This window comes from Numenius arquata, chromosome 9 (genome assembly GCF_964106895.1).
Source record: "Numenius arquata chromosome 9, bNumArq3.hap1.1, whole genome shotgun sequence".
NCBI classification, from domain to species: Eukaryota; Metazoa; Chordata; class Aves; order Charadriiformes; family Scolopacidae; genus Numenius; species Numenius arquata.
Window position 1 is genome coordinate 24476322 of NC_133584.1, and position 16423 is coordinate 24492744.

At 51.6% G+C, this 16423-nt stretch overlaps 1 protein-coding gene across 1 annotated transcript in view; it reads left to right on the top strand.

Moving 5' to 3' along the window:
- The window catches only part of GPC1 (glypican 1), a 216201-nt gene that overhangs the window by 190278 nt on the left and 9500 nt on the right, over positions 1-16423 (top strand). Inside the window, exon 4 of the mRNA XM_074153481.1 lies at positions 14504-14669. Coding sequence (XP_074009582.1) covers positions 14504-14669 — 166 coding nt within the window. The remainder of the gene's footprint in view (positions 1-14503; positions 14670-16423) is intronic.

Below are 16423 nucleotides of genomic sequence, written 5' to 3' on the forward strand. Positions count from 1 at the left end.
TGAGGTACTGACACGCGGCATCTTTTTCTCCCACCTTCGTGTAGGCTTCTGATCCATTGGATTTTGATTCCAGTCGCCCCTTTCTGAATTCAAACGGGATGTGGGGTACAGATTCGGTCACCAGTCCTCCTCTTCCCTCTGCCTCCCCCCAGCCTGTTTCTCTGGGATGGAGGGTCTTCCAGGAGAGTCCCAACCACCCCCCTCTCCCACAAGAGCCCTCCCTGGGGTTGCAGTTGACCCAGCGTGTTGCTGTTGTAGCACAATCAGTGTGAACTGAGTGGGGAAACCTCAGCGAAGCCTCCCTGAGAGCTGATGTAGGAACGAAGGGCAAAACCGGCCCATTTCCCCTGTCTTCAGGACTGGGTTTAGTACTTTAGGCAAGAGGGGGTGAGAATGCTGAGGTGGGAAATCCATTTTATGGATGCCCTTGTAGCCCTCGGCTGTGTCTAAGATAAAAGGCCCGGTTCACCTGCTTTTGTGTACCAGATGTGGATTTACACGAGTGCCGAGCGGATGTGAAGTGCTGAACTCGATCGGCAACTGGTGCTTTGCTTTTAGTCATTTTTCCATGTTGCTTTATACTTAACGGCGTTAGGAGAAAGTGCATAAGACTTTTATTAAGATCAGAGACTGGGATTCGACTTTCCTGTCAGCTGGGAGCAGTGGTCTATAACTCTTTGAGCTGAAATTTTGTACGGAGTGTTTTGGTCAGGAAGTCTGAGAGAGCCCATTTAAATGAACACTTAGAAATAAATTACCTAGCTTTGGGCTTCTGTAAAATTAGATTACATCGGTTTTATTTATTTGCAAATCCCAGAAAATCTACTGATTTCTATCAGAACCCTCCTGGTTTCAGCTGCTCAACACTTCCAGTTCAGTGTTTGTCACCTGTATCCTATCACCGTTCCAGGTCCTTGTGCAGAGTCTGAATTACTGGGTGTTCTAGGGAAATACTGGTGCTGTTTGCCAGGTTTCCTGGCAGTCTTAAAGTGGGGAAGAGCCTGCCCCAGCTGAGCTACAGGCAGGGATTTCCTGAGAGTTCTTTAACCTCTCCTGTGCCCACAGGACGTTTATTCCCCAGCCTCTGGCTGCCGGATCTCATAGGAAGCCATGGTTCCGGGCATCCTTGGCTGGTGGCCGGTGGTGGCACAGGGACAGGAGCAGGACCAGGCGCTCTGCGTCCTGCCAGGGATAGCTTGAGGGCAGCTGGGGAGAAAATAGCAACACCATTTTTCATCTTTACTGCCCTCCTGGCTTTTAAGGCAAAGTCACCCTGACAGACTGCAGGCTCCGACACCAAGATCTAAAGCTTTTAATGCTGCCGTTCCTGCCACCAACCTGGCCTCCAGGCTGACGGGGCAGAAGCGCTGCCATCTGCACAGCGGCTGTGGGAGGGAGACTGGGGGAACTCAGGGGACAGGGACAAATGCATGGCTGGTGCGGCTCCGCACAGAGTGGCCGGGATGGGGATGGATGTGCAGGTTTGGCTCCCTGCCCTGGTCCAGGGTCAGGGGTTACTGATGGGGGTGTTGGGACAGCATCTCCGCATTCGTGTTCGGGTCATGTGCTTCTGTAGCTATTCTTTCAGCACAAATTGCAGGTTTTCCCTTAAATTGCACAATGCCAAGTGCATTTTTCATCGTCTGCATGAAGCAGCAGCTGCCGAAACGGCAGCAGCCACAAAATCACTAGTGAAGGGCACACGGAGATGAGGCTCCTCAGTGATGCACCCCTGCTGCTGTGTGCCAGGGTGGGAGAGAAGAAATATCCCAGGTTTGTTTAGGGTCCTTTTCTTAGCTTGTGAGATGGGCAGCTGCCCAAAACCAGCATCTGCTGCAATTCCAAGCTTTATGTGGACAGGCAAAGGCCTTGTGCTTGGAGACTTGCTGCCTGCCCACTACTGCTCAGAGATCCACGCCTGGTGCAAGCAGTTGATGTGTTCAGCCGTGAGAGAAGAACGTGCCCCTGGAAATACGTGGTGTAGGTGAATGGAAACACTGGGAGCAGGGAGGGGAGGCAAAACTGAGACAGTAAAAAACGGCACAGGCTGAGAGATAACCCCTTATAAAACAAAAGCAAAAAATCCTCAGAGAGATGCAGCATGATAAACAGGAATATCCTGGGCTGGTTTTGTTATTTATTACTCACATTATGGTACTGCTCAGGCATCTAAGCCTTAGCTCGTGGCTGTTGCATGAAGCGCTGTGGGGTGACCCTCTGCCCCAGGGCACCCAAAAAGGGCAGTGAGGCTGCGCACGGGTCCTTGCTGGCCTCCTGCATCTCAGCACCATGCCTGTCCTGCACCGAGTCTTCAAATTCCCCACGGAGACCTGGGCAACCTGCGAGTCTCGGGTGAGAGCACAGGAAAAAAAACAAAGAAATAATGTTCCATTTCCAAAGGCAGGGAGAGGTTTTAAAACGAATTTTACTCATTGGTCAGAAAGTGAGTTATGAGGACAGTCTTTCCTTTGCTGGTTCTGTGTTGCTTCTTGTTCCTGAATTTTAAGTTTCCCCATGGTAATGGGGATTGATGTGAAGCAACACCAGCTACGTAAGCAAGAAACACTTACTTAAATAATCAATTTTAATAGTTGTTTGCATTTCCTCTTCTCAGTACATGTTCTTAAGGCTGATTCTCATTTGAGTTTGAAACAAAATATGATGATTCTCTTTACTAATGATAAGCTTTTTCTCTAAATCCTGTACTTCATCTTACCAGTGAAGTTCATCTATCAGTACATTTTTATTTAAGCAGTACTGTGTCTCCCAATACATTTCAGCTTTATGTTTTAAACTTTTATGTTAGTATAAGGTAAATGGCAGTTTTCCTATTTACCATATGAGTAATTTTTAAACACATGGTGGGTCAAGCTGCATTTGGATGGAAACTGAATTCCAATTAAAAAGGCCCAAAAATAGAAATTTTATAAGTGTTTTTAACAGTTAAATGAATGTGCTGGACACATATGGAAAATAATGTTTATCTAAACATGCTTTACATTTCAAACAAGTCAATAAAATAACAAAGCGTGGTCAATCCTGGTCCTCATGTCCTTTAGGACATAGGCTTTTTTCCATAGCCTGCTTTTTTCCATAGCTTAGAAGAACATAGTTGACTTGCGCCTTTCAGCTTCCAGTTGCTCTTTGGATGAACTAGGCATAAAATTAATCTGACTAATAAAATGAAGTGAAGAATATAATCTCTCTTCACACACTTATGAAACCACTGTGCTAAAACAACCCCAGTGCAATGAAGTCCTGTCCCACGTGCTCGGTGACACATCTGCATCCTTTCAGTGGCTTATCTTTATTCGGAGTATCAGCAGCAAGTATATACAACCATAAATAACATTTTATTTCATTTAAAGGATTTAACTTTTGTAATGAAATCAAGCATTTATCTAAATTGGCCTCCTCTTGATCCTAAAAACATAATATTCGTGTTTGTAAATAGATGTTATAAGAATGTTGTTCCGTGGCATTGGCGAGTGGCAATATCCTCATATCACCACGTTTATTTCCTTTCCACTGGCTGTTATCCCACCCCTCACATGTTGAGTTGTTGCACACCAGAGATGTGTGTTCTCCTGTTCTGCCAATGACTCCACGGCAGGATGCTGTTGTGCAGAGAGTAGCTTTGTCCCAGAGAGCCACAAGGTGCCACAGTAAATTCTTTCTCCACCTGGGAGAAGCTCTCACCTGGGACCTGCTCCCACCAAGGGAGGGTAGCGTTTTCCTTCAGGGAGATCATCTGTTTTCCCAGATGGGATTTAATAAGCCTCCCATGTTCAGACTGCAGTCACCTGTACCTATAGCCAGCTCTGCAGGTCTTGGTGAGATGCTGTTCGTCCAGGAGTTCAGCCTCGGGTCTGGCCTCCCCTTTAAAAAAACGAGGGGAGGTAAAAACGAGTCCTGTGGGATCTCCGTGTGGGACAAGCAGTGGGAGCAGCGGGTCCCATGGGTGCTGGTGTCACTGGCCGGGATGGAGGTGGAATGCAGCTCACCCCAGCCAGGACAAGACAACAACTGCTGGAATGTGCTGGGGGGGTTCTTTTTTTTTTTTTCCCTACCATCAATGCAAATCAGCGATGGAGCTTTCTGAAAATGAGCTGGCCAGTGCTAAAAGTTCATGCTGCTCCAGACCCAGCAGCAATTCATAGGCTGGAAAACACCACGAGCAGGTCCGGCTGTATTCAGGAGGAGGACTGAAATCCCAGGAGCTGGGAAGCCTGTGGTATGTCAGACACTTTTGCCTGCAAACACTGCCTTAGACTACGAGCTGAAATAAGCTCTTGCACCTTCAGGGACTAGTTTCTGCAGCAGCTCCTGCACTCGCTCCCCCCTCCTTGTGCCCAGCCTCTGGCACAGCCGCCGAGACCGGCCCCACCACGGGTCCTGTGGGTGCAGAGGTTTTCCAGCACCCCTGCATGTCAAGCTAGGGAGGGTGTTTAGCAATAAAGTTGGAATTTGTTTGGACAGATTCAAATCGAGCTGGATGGGGAGCACGCAGTGTTGAACACATCCTTATGTATTTCACATATTACTTTCCAGTATTTCTACCCAGTATTATGTTTAAATCACAACCCTTCAGGGATAAAAACCCATAGGTGTTCTGAACATAATAGAAATAATCCAGGCAAGTAGATATATGTCTCCCATATTTACCTGGTGGTCAAAAGTCAATTGAATCTAGTTTTCAAAGGATTGAAAATTGGACCAGCTGGAAATAACTGCGTCAGATGAAGAGAGCGGGGAGCGTGGTGAATAGGCAGGTGGTGGCTTGCAGTGTTTTCCTCCAGAGGGAGAGGAGCGTGACAGCAGTCTCTCTATCCACATGAATCTTCCTCATTTTCATACCTGGAGGCAGTTAGGCACTAGGCAGGGATACGAAGGTGCAGATCCTCCCGGTTCTCTGCAGGTCTGGTGTCCCTCGCAGGCTGTACTGCCTTCTGGAGCCATCGTCACTGCCCTCTGGAGTGTCCTCGCCGCTGGCTGCAGAGGGAGCTGAGGTTGACTCTGCTCCCTGTTTCACTGCCCCAGTTTGGCTGGATTACCCTAGCCGCCTTTTTTTTATTTTAATGTGGTTTTTTTCCTGAGTCTGCAGAATGGCCAGCCAGCTGCTGGGCTGGCAGGGACGGACCCAGGCAGTCTGTCTGGCCTCAGGCTTAACACCCGCTCGGGTTTGCTGGAGCGCAAGGGGCATGGATTTGGCACCAGCCTCCATCCCCTGTGTCCCTCGCCCTGTGCTGAGCCAGGCACAGTGAGGTGAAAGCAAGAGGGTCACCAAACCACGGGGTCTTCCTTGCCCTACCACTCTGCCACCGGACTCCAGCACGGCCACCCCCCCCAGCACGTTGTGCCCATGCTCCCTCGTTTTCTCATCCCTGACGGGGGTTTGGAACCACGCTCGGTGTGTCTTGAGCAATGGGCTTGGTGAAGCTTAAAACTCCCTGTGCTCCAAGGGCTAGTGGCTGTGCAGTTGTGTAAGGAAGATGCAAAATAATGACTGAAGTGATTATACAAATCATTAGACTTTGAAAGAATCATATTTCTGGCAGCCTCGCAGCTGTTTCTTTTAGAGTTTTATTCTGAAAGATTGGAAGGCTTGGTTCATTTAACACACGTCAAGGTGCTAATTACATCAGGGCTGGCATAAACACGCAGGAGGCAGCTGCTGGCCATGTGGTGGAGAGAGCGGGATCTGCTCCCCGCACCGGCTCCCCCACACCTCCGCAGGCCTGGGAGCACCTGCAGCTCCCTCTCCTTTCAACCAGGGAAGTTGGTGGCCCGGTGCATGGAGCTGGTGGCCCAGATCTCCAGCTTGCGCGTGTGGCCATGCAAAGAACAGCACAGCCCGGCTTGGTTTTTGGTCGTAGTGTTTGAGAGTCTTTCTAGGGGGAGACTGTAAAGGTGAAATTCCCAACATGAAATTGCCACGTTGCAGGTAGCCCCGATCACAGAGCCGGCCAGCTCGCTGCTGAAACACAAATCTGTCCTCCTAGTGCCACTCTTGTTATAAAAGAGAGGGCACGACTGGCTTTCTGAGCATGTTCCTGGGCTGCCCTTCGTCCCACGGGTGGCTCGGCAGTGCTCCTCACCACTAGCCCAGCAGAATCCACTCCCCTGCCTGGCCTTATTTTGTAGCTGCTGTTCTTCATACTGACAACTTTATCCCAACTGTACAATTCCACCTGAGGGGTCTGGGGTAATTGGTGTGGCTCTGAACACCCGCCTGCGTTTCCCAGCGCACATGGCTTGATCTGTGGATTAAAGAGCTGACCTGTTTTCTCTTAAACACTCTCCCAGAATGGGTTTTTCACAGCTGGTGAGAAAAAACTTCCCTTACTTCTATCACCTGCCTTTAAAATATGCATAAGAAGGTAAGCGGGGATGCTAGGAATGGCTGCAGCCACCAATGTAGCTCTGTTCGGCCCCAAACCTGTGGAGGTCTCCAGCTGTAGGTGCTTTCTGCCTTGACCTGCCCAGCACACGTGCCTGCCTCCAGAACGCTGCCTGTAACCTGTGGGCTTTAAAGCATCTGTTGGTTTGGAAACCTCAGTTGCCTGATGTCGCTGGGTTTAACTGGGGCTTCTGGAGGTTAGAATGGCCGTTCAGACAGTAAAAAGTATACCTGAGAGTTAGCGCAGGCACTTTTTGACATGTCTGGAGGTATTTTGTGTTCACCCCAACTGTCCCCACATCGTGCCAAAACCCCAGCCAGGGGCTACAGGTCCCTGTGCCCACCTTGGGTCCTCAGAGGCTACAGCCATTAAGGGCATGGGAGACCAGCCATGTGGCAGGGACATGGTCCAGCTTGGTGAACCACACCGCAGAGACCTCCCTGTGGGCCAACCTCATACTCCCTTGGGCAACATTATTAGAAGGGACAGATCCCACAGAACAACACCTCCACCAACAGCTTTAAGGACTAGCTCAGCCTTCTCCCTCCATCAGCCGACCTGTCCCCATGACAAGCCAGGGGGGTTGGCAGCACATCCAGCAGCCTGTATTTTTCACCCAGGCCTCCTTCTCCATCCCCAAAACTCTCCCCTCTACCTAACCCTGGTTCCCCTGGGAAGCACGGCACAGATGGCTCACAGCAGCCCGGGGGTGAATGCGCAAGGGGATGGGGGATAGGAAAAATACCAGCAAGAGCTCAGCTTATTTTATTGGTGTTAAATGCCTTTCAGATGTACTTAAAGGCCCCTGAAGGCCGAGGAGTCCCATCACATTGCAGCTAGGCTGCAGGTTCTCATTTGCTTTTAAGCCAGGCTTCAAAAGGAGAAAGGATTTGGGGTTGGCTTTTTTTTTTTTTCCTTGTTTGAAGCCAGTACTTCAAAAGCAGCATCTGCAGCTTGGCTGCAGGTTCTGGGTGCCAAAGGACCTGGCCACCCCCTGATGGGTGCAGGAGGAGCACAGCCGCCGGCTTGGGAGGAGCAGAGAGGGGCTCACCCCTCGCCCCCGGCCGGAGCCAGGCCCGCTGCTGCGGGAGCAGCTTGGTACCGCCGCTGCTAAATCAGTTTTCCAGATGCCTGTGGCTTCCTAAAGCTCAACTTTTCTTCAGCACTTGGGAAGCTGGGAGGGAGGATCATTGCTTGACGGATAAGACCCTGTAACTCCTGGACGTGAAGGCTTGTCCCAGCACTAGGGCCTCCTTTGTCGCTCTTCCCCAGGGCCTTCCTCTCTGCATCCCACACTTCGCTCTTTGGTCTTCCCAGACACCTTTTCAGGAAATAACTGGCTTGGATAAAGAAATGCTTTTGGAGTGAGGAGGGTGTAGCAGCTTTTAGCTAAAAGAGACAAACCGCTTGTGAAAACTCAGTAAGATGTAAGACTCATATAATCACTTCCACGGTCCTTTCTGCGCCCTGGTATTACTCAGGGTGTTTCGGAGGCCCTTGAATATTTTCCAGGCAGTAGGGTAACGGCAGAAAACACGCCTTTCCTTTGCACCTCTCTGTTCTTCTGTGTGTCCTGTCAAATGAGGTCCCGGTTCAGAAGGGTAACGAACCTCCCACTATTGTAGATTCCGAGAGGTCCAGGGTCAGGCCAGGAGGAACTGCACCCCTCTTCTGCATCCCTTGTGACGTGCACCAAACCTTATGCTGAACAGAGGACTACAAATCAGTGGGGGGTGTTTGGAAAATCAGCATATAACCTGGCCTGGTGCTTGAGTGGGAGAAAGAACAGACAATGGTGGGTCTGAGAGAGAAGCATCCCATGGCTCTGTAAAACCTGCTTGTGGTGCCTGTGAGCACGTGTATCTCTGCAAAGACAGATAACTTGGGTTGAACACGCAAATCACAAATTTGATTTATTCCTTAAGGGCACAGAGGAAGGTCAAGGAGGCTTTTTCCTGTGTTCTGGAATAATCCAGCCCATTTTGAGCAGAGCGCTGCCCTGCTGCCTTGTGTCCTAGAGAGACTAAAGCCCCGGCTGTCCCAAGAACTGTCTGCGCTCAGGTGTCGTCAGTCCCTCAAGTGTCTGTGCCTGTTCGAGCTGAGTGCTTTCCCCTTCTACAGGTAGTTTCGCCGCTCTGTGTCTTCGCTTCAGAAAGCTTATAATTATCCTGAAGTTACGTTTTAGGTAAGATGAAGGATAACTTAGCTCTCCTCAAATGTGTCTCAATGCAGGGAGGCAGAGTAGGTGGCTGCTTGCTGTCCCTGAGCCTCCTGTGTTTCTGTAATTCTCTGCTTGGAAAGCATATTAATAAAATACATAGCAGGAGTTTATTTTTTTGTCAGAAGCCTTTCACACTGAATGTTTTCTAAATTGGCTGGGGGGTGGCAAGGAACCCAGCTAGCGACTAATCCCCCAGCCCGTCCTCTCAGCAAACTGCTTGCGAAAGTCATTAATTTTACTGTAATTGATTTAAACATTGCTCAGGAGGAGACAAAAATTAGGGAAACCAGCACCACTCCGAATGCTGAGAATTATGCAGTCTCGATTTTCTGTCGTATTATCTCCACACGTGCCCGTTCTCTGCTGGCTGCTGAGCAAACGCCGGTGCCGAAGCGTGGCCCGGTGAGCCCCAGCTCAGCAGTCGCACTGGGCAGCTGTGCTACCAGGTGGGCAAAACCTGGGGGCAAGCTCCAGCTCCACCCCAGGCACGATACAGGAGGGTCTGCGAAGGTCTTTTGCTCTGGCAAAGCGCTTGCCTCCAGCAACTCGCATCTGGTCGGGTGGCTCCACCAACAACGTACGGGCACATCGGGCTTTGGAGAGCGGCCATGGAAAAGCACAGAGCTCGGCGCTTGCTGCGAGCCACAGTCGCGGGATAATACCTGATGACAACCTCCTTGAAATGTCAGCGCTTATGGTGGAACGGGGCTTTTTATGAGGCAGCCACCTGTTCCCCTTGCATTACCTCATTGCTACTCGAACCAACTACTGTAGCCCCAGCTGCAAAGTGGTTTTAATTAAGATGATTTATTGCTTAATACCAATTTGTCCCCTATTTTGGGTATATCTTAGAAGATATTTTTTTCCTTATCACTTCATCACTGGGCTCACACTTTAAGGGACTGTACCCCCTGATGTCACTAGGATCAGAATAGAGTATGTGGATTTTAACTGAGCAATGACATACGAACAATGTATTTTTAAGCTGGGCTTAGCTTTGTTTTGCGTATTTCTTTATATTTCTGACAACTGAATGAAGAGTGCCCTGGCTCCAAGCCATATCTCTCAGTAATCATTTTTTTTCAGATCCTTGTGCAACGGCATCTCCAATGTATTGTGCTTGTTCTCTTGACATCTTAATGCAGTTTCTAGGTCACTGAGCTAAGAAAAGATGATAGGTGCCACTAAAGTTAAAGGAGAACCATGTCTCCTTAAAGGAGAACCAGCCACAGGCTGGGCCAGGTCGATGGTACTTAGAGAAAGCAATTATTGTCATGTACTGTCTTCGTGCTGTGCCAGATCACTTAAAGATGAAGAAATTATGTTAGCTTTCACTCCATCTGCAGGAGTTTGCGTGCTCCTGCTTTCAGGCCACCTGTGATGAGTAGAGGATGTTGCTTATTGATCTTTCAGTTACTACGCATCTGTGCTGGGAAGCCAGAGGGGCTCTCCATCAGGTCTTAGCTGTTGGGCAGGGGTGTAGGTCATAATGTCTCAGGTTCTTTTAAAGGCTGAAGGGTGAAGGCAGAAGCACAAGGAAGTGAAGATGGCTCAGTGTGCAGGTGGAGGTCGGTCTTGGCTTTGCCAGCCTGGAGAAACTGCTTCACTCTCACTATGGGGGTGTAACAAGCTACCATGGAGGGTGCGTGGTCCCATGGCTCCAGCCTGAGGAGGCCTTCTCCCTGGTACCACTGCTGGAGCTGGCTGTGCCCAAGAGGTGAACAGGCAGGAGAGCTGCCATATCCATACAGGGGAGGGAATCTCAGCCCCTCCTAACTGGGGCTGGGACTCCCCTGCGTGGATACAGCACACCCGAAAAAAGCCTGGAAGTTTACTTCAGCAAACTAGTCCGCAAGGACTAAGATGTTTGAAGGACTCTCTTCCTTAACGTGCTGCAAGTCCCCCAAAGGGATGGTGCAGGATCAGGGCTGGGAGGGGCTCTGAGAGCCCCAAGCCCTGTGTGGAGCAGAAGTGCACCCAGAAAACTGGGTGGAACGGCAAGGAACTGAGATCTGGCCAAGAAAAACATGCAGAAAATACTCTCCAAAATTCCTCTTCCTGCCCTTTCATCCCTCTGTTCTCGGTTCACCTCTGCAGCCTGTGAAAAAGGAGGGCTGCTGCCAACAGGAGAGGTTTGAGTCGTTCTTTGGGGAAGGGAGTGGAGCCTCTTACACCTGCAAAAATTAATACTTATCCATTCTGCCAAGAGATTAAGTTGAACACTTGGCACCTGCCAGATTCAGTGGAGTGAGAGCTGGTGGTGGATGTCTCACCTGCTCATCGTCAGAGGAGAGGCTCTGGGGCTAGGGACTGGGGATGAGGGATGCCACCTCACCTGGATGCTGCAGGGTCCCCGTGCCTGGGGCTGTGTGGCACTCCACTGTCCCCCAGGAGACAAAGCCACCTTGTGCAAGTGACAGGCTGGTGGTACATGCACAGCTTCTCTCTGACATCTAGAAATGATCCTTGCTGAGGTGCAAAACCAGCTTTTTCCCCCCCAGACCCTCAGGAGCTGAGCCTGAGCCTCGGGTGCCCCAAGGCAGGTGGCAGCAGCCCACAGGAGCTGCGTGGGCAGGAGGTGGCTGCTCTGTGGGCACCAGTGTGGACGGTGTAGCTGGGGACAGGCAGTGTTGGCAGGCTGACAGACATGGAGGGGTCAGAGGGAGGTGGGTTGCAGGACGGCAGGCAGATGTCTGCATCACAGGGAGCCTTGGCAGCTGCCCGCGCTCACCAGTCGTGCCGGGGACCAGATGGAGTAGTTGGGCACCGAGGAGCAGGTCCCCACTGCCAACCCCCCTTCTGCAGCTCTGCGTGGTGGCAGGGCAAGGGTGGCCCCACACCATTAGTCTCCGGTGGGCGAGGGGCTGCTGTGCTCACTGTGTGAAGGTCACAGAATCATAGAATTGTGAGAGTTGGAAGGGATCTTAAAGATCATCGAGTTCCAACCCCCCTGCCATGGGCAGGGACACCTCCACTAGACCAGGTTGCTCAAAACCCCATCCAGCCTGGCCTTTCTGTTTTGTTGGAAAAAGACAAGCACAAAAATAAATGCAGAGACCAGGATAAATTCTGCAAGCAGAAGTGCTGGTGAAATGCCCACTGGGCCTGTCACAAGCTTCATTTAAATACAGGCTGGCAGTGGTCACCTGGGTAGCTCCAGTACGGTTGCTGGCTTTACACTGTACTTTAAAGCTAAGTGTGTTGGAGATGCTTTTCTGAGCCAAGATCTGTCACTTGCCTCTCTCCGCGTCCCCCACAGGCTCTGGCAGGGTACCAAATAGCTTTCTTTTCTAGCTGCTGGTGGCCGTCCTCTCTGCCACTGGATGGCTGTCCCGCACCGCCCCAGAGGTGTTCCCCATGCAGGCGATGCTGTGCTCCCGCTTCCCAGCCGAAGCGCTTCAGCTCCCCCCACTCCAGAAGGTTGCGCAGGGCTCCCAGGGGTGTGTGTGGGTGCAGGCAAACCACCGGCTGCTCACTGGTGCTCACCCGGGCTGGGGAAAGTCCCACGTTTCAAGGGAGTTCGTGCTGTGCAAGGTTACCCTGCTCCGCGGCCACAGCTGGGAAAGCTGGGACAAGCGGTGATGGGGTGTGCCGGTAAAACACGGAGACAAAGTTGTGTTTGGGACCTGTTTGTCCTCACGGGTTTCATGCTGTTGGTTGGAGCTTCGTCCTATGGTTCACATCCGCGAGTGCTCTGTCTGGGTAAGGAGACGTCGCAGCTCCTTTCATAGAATCATAGAATGGTCCGGCCGGAAGGGACCTCCAAAGGTCATCTAGTCCGACCTCCCCGCAGTCAGCAGGGACACCCCCAACTAGACCAGGTTGCCCAGGGCCTCGTCGAGCTTCAGCTTGAATATCTCCAGGGAAGGGGCTTTCCTGGCTTTCTGTGTAAATGCTTCTGGTTTCGGAAGGTCTTCAGCAGCAGCCTGTGTTAGCGTTCAACACCCTCTTACCTGTTGTCTTTTCAGTCGCTATTCAGTCATGGTTATTGAAAGGCCGAGATGAAGAATAAGCTGTTCTTTTGTTTGCCTGTCCCTCCGCTTTGTTGCATCCCCTCTCAGATCACAGAGGCGGCAGAGGCGATGCCTTCACTGGCTTCTCCGGGTATGGAGCGTGTGGCAGCTGTGCGGTGCAGCGGGACAAAGCCTCCATCTCCTGGCAGCAGAGCCGCACAGCAGCCCAGCGCCTCTCTCTGTCTCAGAGAGGAGGCAGAAAGCTCTGGTGAAGGAAGCGGGGCGAAGCCTTGGCATGTTTCCTGCGAGGTTCAGCCCCTCCAGCCTTGGTGGAGCACAGGCGTCTCAGGGCTCACTCTGGCTGCTGGGGCAGGGAAGCGGGCTCCGTTTGGGTTCTCTCTCTGAGACATAGGAATGTTTGTCCTGGTCCTAGAGAAGGTTCTCACGAGGTTATTTTACTGCATTCCTGCCTGATGAAGCCCCAGCACCATCCAGCATCTGTTTTCCAAGGCTGGAAAAGAGGTGTTACGGCACAGGCAGTTTCAGGAGGGGGGGGAGTTTAGGGATTTTCTCTCTCAGCCTCTGATCGTGGGCTCAGCACGTTCACGCTCTGCTACCTCAGAACTGAACCTTTCTGGACTCCCCCAGAAGAAACTTAAAAGGCCATATTCAAAGTATTTTTCACACCTAATAAAGAGGTCGGGGCAGTTCTCAGCGTTGCAGCTGCACCTTGAGCCTCTGGGATTTTTCCATGTCGAGATTTGCCCCTTCCATCACTTTTCCCCCTTTGGGCTCCTTGTGAGTGCCAAGTACCTGGTCCCAAGGGAGACTTCGATGCAAACACTTATGTTTATTTTTGTAAATGGTTTTAAAAGGATGACAAGGGAATTGCAAATAGATCTGAGCAAAGATGGAAAAAGACCGCAAAGGAGAAAACGCTGTAGCAGTAAGACAGGGGAGCGCTGAGCTCTGCCAGCATCTCTGCAGGGTCTGCCAGGTTGTTATTCCTCCCTCAGCTTACACTTAGAGCCCCTTGCCCGTGGCAGTCAGAGGGGGACACTGTCCCATGGGTGATGGTCTGGGGGGACTTTGATGTGCTGCAGAGGCTGCTGCCCTGCTCTCTGGGCTCTGCACCTGCACTGGCTCCACGCTTAAGGGACCAAGGTGGTTTAATTCAAGGTGGCAAAGCCACCTCCAGAGTCACCTCTGCAAAGCATCAGCTGTACGTGCGGGGCCTGCAAGCTGCTGGCATGGTGTGTGTTGGCCCCCTTCGCCAGCTGCTCACAGCTCCTGAAGTGCTTTCAGAGAGCAATCACTTCCCGCTGTCGAGTGCTCACAATTGCCTGTATTTTTGAAATTGTTTGAGTCTTCCCCCTAACACCATTCTCCTTTCCAAAGATGCCAGCTGAGAACTTTCCATGTCCAGGCCCCTGCTGTGTGTCCCCCCCGGGAAGCCGGAGATGCAGTTTGCGGTGGGACACCTGCGTCTGCCGGGCGGTGACAACAAATCCTTCCTGCAGAAAGGGCACGGCGGTGGCACTGATTGCAGAGGCTCCAGGGCCACACGTGCACCGTGTGTCAGGGTCACAGCTGCAGCCAGCGGACAGCCCAGGCTGTCCTTGTGGCCACCAGACCTGGCTGGAAGGGGGATGGTGCTCACACACAGGTTTTTCCCAGATCCCTGGGTTCAAACGCAGCCCGAGGAACTAGCACTTGCCTCCGAGGTGCCCTCCCTCTGACAGGGTTGACACCTGATGAAGGGTGGTGGGAAGGAGAGGCAGTGAGAGGGGAAGCCATGCGCCCAGGGAACCGTGCTGCCTTTCAGATCACACCGAGTTCCTTCACCCCAGGGAAGTGGAGGGGGGGAGGGTTCACCCACACGCCCCCCTGACCATCCTGTGTGCCTGACTCCCCTCTGTCTCCCCCAGGTGTCTCTCAGCCACGAGTGCACTCGCGCCATCATGAAGCTGATGTACTGCCCGCACTGCCGGGGCATGTCCAATGTCAAGCCCTGCAACAACTACTGCCTGAACGTCGTGAAGGGCTGCCTGGCCAACCAAGCGGACCTGAACACCGAGTGGAAGTACCTGATGGGTAAGACGTCCTTCCTCTGCTGCAGCACAGCTGCCTCTCACGGCACCTTTTGAACTCGCTGAGGCCGTGTTTGGCGAGTAAAGAAAGGGCCGTTGGGGGCTCTTTTACACTACAGTTTCTCTGTCGGTGATCTGACATCTAGAAGCTATTGCACGACATTTTGCTGGGCTTTAATACCATTAGAAAGGACACTGCTGGGCTGGCTAACAAGGGCTTGAGGAGTTTTCATCTTGCCTTTGCTCATTTGGGATTGCCCACACTTTGCCTTCAAGTAATTCTTCCTTCCCTCCCAAGTGTTGAAGCTCAGGGATAGATTCTGGCACCTGTACATGGTCGGAGCTGCCTCCTCATCCCTACCAGAGCGCTTGGGAGAGCACAGGAGAAGCACTTGCTGCCCTCCTTGGGAGATAGTCTAGAGACATGAAGCCATAAACTCTTTCCATGGGTGGAGAGCAAAGGGATCGGAATCACATACTCCTAAACAGAAAGAGGTGTCTTAAACAAAGACATGGGGGGTGGGGGGGGAAGTTACAGGCGTCACCAGGAATGGGAAAATTAGACTTGTATTTTAAATAAGAAGAGAGCTCATTTCATTTTTATTTTGTCACTCAGCTAAGATGATGGGTATTTTAAAGTGGGTTGTATGTTTATAGAGGTGTCCATTTCATTGAGTTTAAAGCCAGAAATACCACTGTGATGGTGTGATCTGATCTCCTGTGCAATACAGGCCGGAGAACTTCAACCAAGCGTTTCTGCAGGAAATTCTGCATTGCCTGGTCAGACCTGGGCATCCTTTTTAAGAAGACCTCGGGTGTCACTCAGCTGTTTTTCCAGAGCCTGTGGCTCCTGGTTTAAATGTGGACTACTGCTGAGAGTGGCTTGTGGATGGACGTGGTCTAAGGCTGGTGAGGGTCTTTATTTAGAAAATGATGTGTTTGTGTGGCAGCACACGTCCTGTTCCATCTGCAGTCCATCAGGGGAGGTTGCTAGCAGTGGTAAAGCTCTCACTTCACCTTGTGCCCACAGAGCAGCACCCAGCAAGCTCCTCTTCTTCTCCCAGGTTGTACATTTAGACCTGGAGTGGTCTTGGGACCTGAAGGAGCCTTGATGTTTGTCTGGGCTCACAGAAGGCAGGAACCTGAGGAGATGAGCTTTGGGCTTGACCTTTTCCCTTGCCTTGGCACCCACTGCCTGGCCAGCAAGCCTGCCAGCTCGCTAGCCAGCTGCAGCCTGACAGGCTGGCTCAGGGTTGACGTGTAGTGGTGTTAACAATAACAACCACACTGAATTTCAGGGGGTGTCATCTGCCTCTCAAGGGACATTGCAAAATAAATATTGAACCACCGCGCAAGGAGGCCGGTGCTCTTGCTTGGTGAGGTGTGTTGGCCAGCTGCCCCCCTCGCTCTGGGGGCTAACGAACCAAGTGGCAGCTTACTATGGCTAATTGGAAGTGTTCCCCATGAGAGCAACTTGGGAGGCTGCTGCCAAAGAGGGGGAGGAATATTCCCTTCCCCAAGGGCTTACGCCAGGACTTTGATGGCGTTTTGGCTTTCCCAACCAGAGCAAGCCAACTGTTACCTGTCACGGCTCTCCTGGCAGGATGACTGCCCATCTCCGGAAAGGTCAACATGCAGCTCTCCTTGATTGACAGAAAGGCAATTCCGGATGCATTTTGTACTTATTCTGGCTTCCTCTACCCCAAGAGACACTGTCAAGGGGTGACGGCTGGGAGGAAATCGGAGCTTCTTTCAAAT